The 7,238-nt window shown below is 39.1% G+C and overlaps 1 protein-coding gene across 1 annotated transcript; it reads left to right on the top strand.

Moving 5' to 3' along the window:
- The first annotated feature begins 683 nt into the window (after positions 1-683).
- LOC143722247 (uncharacterized) lies at positions 684-2,729 on the top strand. Its single transcript, XM_077213544.1, has one exon. It carries the CDS (start codon positions 843-845, stop codon positions 2,727-2,729), a length of 1,887 nt encoding a protein of 628 aa, XP_077069659.1. The 5' UTR covers positions 684-842.
- Positions 2,730-7,238: the final 4,509 nt, after the last annotated feature.

Genomic DNA, 7,238 nt, shown 5'->3' with positions numbered 1-7,238 from the left:
AAACAAAATTATTTATAAAGATCATCCTGATGTGATCAGGCACACTTTGTGTAAGGTGTATGAGAATATCCTATGCAGACATTACACAGTGAAAGTCTTGATTAATTATCTGCTTTAAAATGTTTAAACAGCACAGGGAATCAGAGCCTTCATAAAACAATAATCAATAATCTTTTAACAGCCAGTTAGTTTCCCAGGTGAACAATGTTTCATGTAATTAGTTATTTGCCCTAATTGGACTGACGAAGGCCTATAAAATACACTTATCTCCAGCTACATGTAAGTTTGCATTTGTAGTGTCTGTGTGGTGGTTTGAGAAAGTGGATGTTGGGGCTTTGGAGTACTCAGGGTTTTTTGTTCGCCATGGATAAAGGGTGGACACAGTGAGTTTATTCAGTCAATCTCTGTTTGTGAATGATTCAGCAAATAATTAATTTACTTTATTTTATATATTTATGTTTAGGTTACCCTTGTTTGTAATCTTCCTGCTCTTTTTGAGTAATGCTCATGGATTTGAAGGTAAGATTAATGTGTTTAGAGGATTTTTTTTCTCTTGCAAAGGATTTTGAATTGTGATGTTTCTTTTTCTACAAGTCTTCTATTTTGTCTAATTCACAGGTCGAGCTTATTCAAATGCCCACCACCGGTGGGGCCATCCTTCTGACAAAACTTTCTCCCCTCGTGCAGTCCAGTCTTCTGTGTCAGAGGTCCCTGAGACTGGGATTTTGCCTGAAGAAGTGGGCTCTAGTTTATTCACTAACAGACCCCTGAAAAGGTTGAACTTACTCCAATTTGTAAAAGGTCGTCTTTCCAGCAGGCATGAATCAACATCCCATGCCCAAATGGCTCCAAGCAGCTCTGTTTTAGCTTCCTTGCCTCTACCCTTAAATGAACAGTATGCAGGCAGTTTGACATCGCTCCAGGGTTCCTCTGGATCAGCCGCTACAGATACTACTAGTGTTTCTACACATGGAGAAAGTACTAGCTTCCCTGCCATACTTGGTAGTTCTGGCCTGGCTACCAGTGATCAAAGCTCCCCTAGTTTGTACATGTCCAGCTCCCTGGAAACCTCTGGTGCTACATCAGAAGCCACTTTGCCTGCGTTCTCTCAGGAAAGTATCTCTTACAGCAGTTCATCTAGTCCAGGTGCCACGTACACTTCTCAAGGTAGCCCAGTGCTGGCTTCAGAAGGCTCTGGTCAATCCGTCTCCCCTCAGGGTGAAGGCAGTTACAGTGGCTTGTCTCAGTCTCAAGGTGCCTCGAATCAATATAACCCTGGCTCCTATAACGCGCTCAGTTCTTCATCTGTTTCTAGTCAGTCTACCAGTGATCAGAGTACCCCCAGTTTGTATAGTTCTAGCTTTCAGGGAAGTTCGGGCAGTTTGTTGGAAGCTTCTGGCTCTTTTCAAGGGGAAGTGGCAGGGCTTAGCTCTCTTGTTGACCTGTCTCCCCAATCACAAGACCACTCCAGTCAGCTTCTACCCTCACCCTTGGAGGTCTCTAGCCAGTCTACTAATGGTCAAAGCACTCCCAGCTTGTTAATGGTTGGCTCTGAGAGCAGTTCAGATTCACAGTCAACGGGTCCTGCTTCACCTCTAGACACTCGGGGTAATCTCTCTCAAAGCATTTCAAGCCAGTCCACAAGCGTTCAAAGTTCACTTGGTGTGTCTACAAGCACCCAGAGCAGTTCTGGCACTCCATTAACTTCCAGTAATTTTTTCCCTGTGCAGGGAGGTAGTAGTTCTACATCTAGCTTATATCTGAAGCCTCAGGGCTCTCTGAGTCTGTATGCCCCTGCATCCCGTACCAAATATGTGAGTTTTCCCGTGTCATCACACCCAGCTGTTTATAGCCAGTCAAAAAGTAGCTCTGGTGCTTTGTTTGGGGGCTCTACTGGCTTTTCCTCCCAGGGAATGAGTAGCACTTACAGTGGTTCTGTCCAGCCTCAAGGTACCACAAGTCAGTTTGCCTTTGGGTCTCCATCCTCCTATCCAAGTGTGTCACTATCCTCACCCCAAGGTGCTTCCAGTCAGTCTGCTACAATCCAGAGTTCACGGAAGCAGTTTACTTCTAGCTATGGTGCCCAGTCAGGGTCATCTAAGCCATTCACCCTTCAGGGAAGCACCACTTATGGTGGATCACTCCAGCCTCAAGATACCACAAGGCAGTTTGCCTCTGGGTCTTTATCCTCCCATCCAAGTGTACCACTATTCTCATCCCAACATCCTGCCAGTCAGTCTGCTACAGTCCAGAGTTCACGGAAGCAGTTCACCTTCACCGGCAACTCTGGCACCTGGGAAGGGCCCTCTGCTCCCTTCAGCTTGCAGGGAAGTACCACTTATGGTGGGTCACTCTGGCCTCAAGATACCACAAGTCAGTTTGCCTCTGGGTCTCCATCCTCCTATCCAAGTGTACCACTATTCTCATCCCAACATCCTGCCAGTCAGTCTGCTACAGTCCAGGGTTCACGGAAGCAGTTCACCTTCACCGGCAACTCTGGCACCCAGGAAGGGCCCTCTGCTCCCTTCAGCTTGCAGGGTAGTACCACTTATGGTGGGTCACTCTGGCCTCAAGATACCACAAGGCAGTTTTCCTCTGGGTCTCCGTCCTCCTATCCCAGTGTAGCGCTATCCTCATCCCAAGGAGCTATACAAACAACCAAACCTCAATCTGCTATACTCCGTAAAGGGCTAAGGGACTCTATAAAACAGCCACATTATGCAAAGTGATGTCTTCCAGAATATAAAATCTAATAAATGTTTGTAACAAAGTGATTTTTCTTGTGCTGTTTTGTATTTAAGCTACACTCAGAGGATAGTACTCCATGCTAGTTGAGTTTGTTTAACTTGGAAATGGGGTGCCATCTAGGGTTTTGTTTGCCAAATTGGTTGAGTCAATTGCTCAATCACGTTTTGTTGGCATTGACCGTTTAACTAAAATTTGCGTAGGTTTTAAAAGCAGTAGAGGCTTCGTGCAGTTTTCAATCTCCTTTCCTTTTTGAATCTCACTGATCTCCATTGTGCTATTCAATCTTTTAATTTAGTGGTTGTATTTCACAATGTAAATTGTTTGATATAGTACACGATCAGTACCTGCCTCAAAATCCTGATGGGAACAATACTCTTCTAGTCAAAGCTTTAATTTTTCTAATGTTTGTTATACTTCTGAATTCACCTCAAATGTTAATACTTTTTGCACTGATGCCAGATCTATTACTATGCATTGGTCTGTCCATTGATTCAAATAAAGGATTTAATGCATGGTTTATCAAATTTAAAGTTTGAGCAAGTGAAAAACCATTGCAAAAAAGATCTACTGGCCAGATCAATAACTTTACCGAACTCAACCCGAGGTTAAAAACTGAAGATAAAAATAGCTTCTAGACTAAAAGATTTTTTATAAACTGAAGTCTGTGTAGTAGTTGGTGGGGCTACAGGGTTTAAGTGGGAGAAACCCAAGTTATTCAGATTGTGGGCAATGTGTCAAAGTTCGCTTCTTACCATCCCATCTTACAGCTGAAGATTCACAGAAAGAGGAGAATGTCAGGACAAAAACAAAATCCTGGCCTCTTTGTCTGGTCCATAATAAATTTGGGCTTATTTTGGGTTACATTTCTCATTCCACTGTTCTATTTCATTTGTCCACTGCTTAAAACCGTTATGAATAATTGCTTGTAAATGACATTCAGCATGCTACCACAGAGTGGCGCTGTGGTCATTAATACCAAGAACTACATGATTTAGAACCCAAATCTCATTGGGCAGTCTTCCCCTTTTGAGACCATTTCTGAGACATTTTAGTGGGCAAAAGTGTGGAGAAACAACATGGCATTGTACTTAAGAAATTCAGTGTTTGAGACACTTTGCTGATAGAAATGGACAACATGTTCTCATGAGTATTCGTATGTATTTTACCACACGTACATTTACTTACGTTTCCATAGACACTGAAACCTACAATATTGATGTATTGACAGCACTAACATCAATTATTTACGTAACTTTATAGACTTACAAATGTGTATAAATCCTTATTTATGAATATTAAAATTGTGGCATTAATATCTCGATTCTACTGTATTCAATTGTCATATCAATGACATTATGTTTTCAGTCGCATTTATGAGAAACTGTTTACTCATTCACTTAATTTGGGGCCCTTAACCTGCTCAAAAACACTTGCAACTTTGCATACGTAGAAATTGTCGGCCATCAGGGTCACTGATTGCACAAGTGACCACACAAGAGGACATGGTGGGGTCATAAGTTGTATTTGAGGGGCTCTGTAGCGCACCCCTTTTTACCTAAAGTAGTCAAACTTCATACACTTATAGATCTCATCAGGCCAAACAACTTTTGCACAGTCATACGCCAGCCCAATAGGAAGTCGGCTATAATGGGTTGTTTATAAAAAGCATGATCTGGAATTTGATATACTCCTTCTAGGGGATTCATCCCACCCAACTCGATCAGCATGAAGCATGAAGCAAACATTGAAATATTTTGATGAAACTTCAGCTATGTGTTTACTTTAGGAAGTCGATGAGATGGATGTAACTATTGTGAGTCAAAGTCATAGCGCCACCAAATGGCAGATGGAAGGATATCACTATCAAACTGCTTTGAAATCACCTTCTTATTTTTACCCGATTTGCTTCAAACTTCATCAGAATAATGCCAAGACACGGCAGATGTAAACTTGCGAAAGGATTCCTGATATCTTGAATACTGTTGTTATAGCAACGCATCAAACTTTTATATTTATTTTGGGTATTTTTGAGACTCATGCTTCAAATTGCATGAAACTCGACACACACATCAGAGTACACCAGTAGACATGGGCAAAGCCTTAAAAATGGGCGTGTAGGAGCGGCTCAGTAGCATCACCTTTTAACTAAAGTGGGTGGTTAGTTTTACCTACAGTCAACAAACTTGGTACATACTGTATGTACCAAGGGGACCAACAGGAAGTCAGATATTTTTGTTTGAATGTGGATTTTTGCAATCAAGCTCTGAATTTTTAACTACTGCTCCAAGGAGCCTCATACGATTCACACCAAACTTTCTCAACATTATGCCAATATATTGAAGATGCTAAATTTCGAACGGGTACCTTGAATGGAGTTGATGAAATAGAATAATGACAAAAAGGGAAACAGGAAGAGTCTCACATCTTCTAAATAATAAATTATACACCATTTATTTCTATATAAAATAATACAAATAAGAAGTAAAAAACATTTTATTCTTTTTCCATGAAATGCATTTGTGCTATCTGGTTGAAAGAAATTAAATAAAATGTAATACATAGTATAACCACTAGTCTGCAGCATAGGCCTATATTTAAACAGGGTTGAAAAAAGCCTTGTTACTGAGAAGTTTTCAGACATAATTATCTAAAATGTTGAATTTTCTGGCTCAACTAACTGGTAAACAGTCTCCAACTTATCCTTTGATCTCACTCTGCCTCTCTCTCTCTCGCTCTCTCTTTCTTTCCCTCTCTCTCTCTCTCTCTCTCTCTCTCTCTCTCTCTCTCTCTGTGTGTGTGTGTGTGTGTGTGTGTATTTCATACTTTTGATGGTTTTAGAGTTTTACTGTGTGCTTTTGCCTGCATTAATGGACAAGAAATTTCTTAGGCCTTTTTCTATCAATTTGAATAACAAAATAAAGGCAGTGAACTAATTCAAATTTGTAGTGCACTGACAACATAGTTTTATATAATTAAATAATTAGGTTATTACAAGTATAAAACGGGCTTGGGCCCATCATCGCTGCTTGCAGCTATATTTGTACTTGGAGTTCTTACAGAAATTTGAGAAGAACTTTATTTTCTGCTTCTTTATTTTCAAAAGTGCCAAGATTAATGATGCTTATTGTATTCTATGAATCATTCATCATTATAAAGAATAGAAGGAAGCCAAATGTGCATAGAATGCATTAAAAGGGAATAGATAAGCACAGTGGCCCTATCAAATCAAAGAAAGAAATCCAAAATATGAGTAATAGATTTTTTTAATATTAGTTAATTTATGTTTGGTATAACAATGTGTCATTTATAGTTGTGTAAGCAATGTATTTATTATAATTTATTTTGGTGCCATATACTGCGGTACAGTGCGTGATTTGAAGTGAATTCATAATGAAGTGATTGTTATCCTAATGCATGAACACTATTGGAAATATGTCCAGTACTATGTGACCACTTGCTTCATTAAATAAACCTTAACCTGGTGTAAATTAATGATCATGATGAAAGTAATCAAATATAATAGTGCAGCAATGCACGTCTTGATGGACTGATGTTAATTTTGGTATTGCTGTAATATGCACAACAGGGTACTAGGGACTTTACAAAGCACGGTGGCTCTCAATTGTGCATAAGTACAATATATAATAAATACAATATACAATATAAGTAATATACAATACAATACAATACAATATACAATACATAAATACAATATAAGACATATTGTAAATTTTTTTAGTTTTTCCTAACCTTATTCATGTAACTTGCTAAGTTGGTAAAAGGTACATGATTGTTTTCAGATGCAATTTAGCATTAAATTCCACCCAATTTAGCATAAACTGAGCTTTGTTCTCACTTCTGCATGTGCCCAATCCTAAAACTTATCTGCCCCATATATCAGTAATTGTCTCTCTGCACAGTCTGTATTACATTATGACAATTAAACACAATTATTTATAAAGATCATCCTGATGTGATCAGGCACACTTTGTGTAAGGTGTATGAGAATATCCTATGCAGACATTACACAGTGAAAGTCTTGATTAATTATCTGCTTTAAAATGTTTAAACAGCACAGGGAATCAGAGCCTTCATAAAACAATCATCAATAATCTTTTAACAGCCAGTTAGTTTCCCAGGTGAACAATGTTTCATGTAATTAGTTATTTGCCCTAATTGGACTGACGAAGGCCTATAAAATACACTTATCTCCAGCTACATGTATGTTTGCATTTGTAGTGTCTGTGTGGTGGTTTGAGAAAGTGGATGTTGGGGCTTTGGAGTACTCAGGGTTTTTTGTTCGCCATGGATAAAGGGTGGACACAGTGAGTTTATTCAGTCAATCTCTGTTTGTGAATGATTCAGCAAATAATTAATTTACTTTATTTTATATATTTATGTTTAGGTTACCCTTGTTTGTAATCTTCCTGCTCTTTTTGAGTAATGCTCATGGATTTGAAGGTAAGATTAATGTGTTTAGTGGATTTTTT

Source organism: Siphateles boraxobius, unplaced genomic scaffold (assembly GCF_051911475.1).
Source record: "Siphateles boraxobius isolate OS27281-9 unplaced genomic scaffold, OSU_SipBor_1 66, whole genome shotgun sequence".
NCBI classification, from domain to species: Eukaryota; Metazoa; Chordata; class Actinopteri; order Cypriniformes; family Leuciscidae; genus Siphateles; species Siphateles boraxobius.
Note: the sequence above shows the minus strand (reverse complement) of the source record. Positions and strands in the feature narration are given on the sequence as shown.

What these genes read in the sequence shown, in the direction of transcription:
- LOC143722247 (XM_077213544.1), top strand. Translation starts at nt 843, where the DNA reads ATGGCTCCAAGCAGCTCTGTTTTAGCTTCCTTGCCTCTACCCTTAAAT.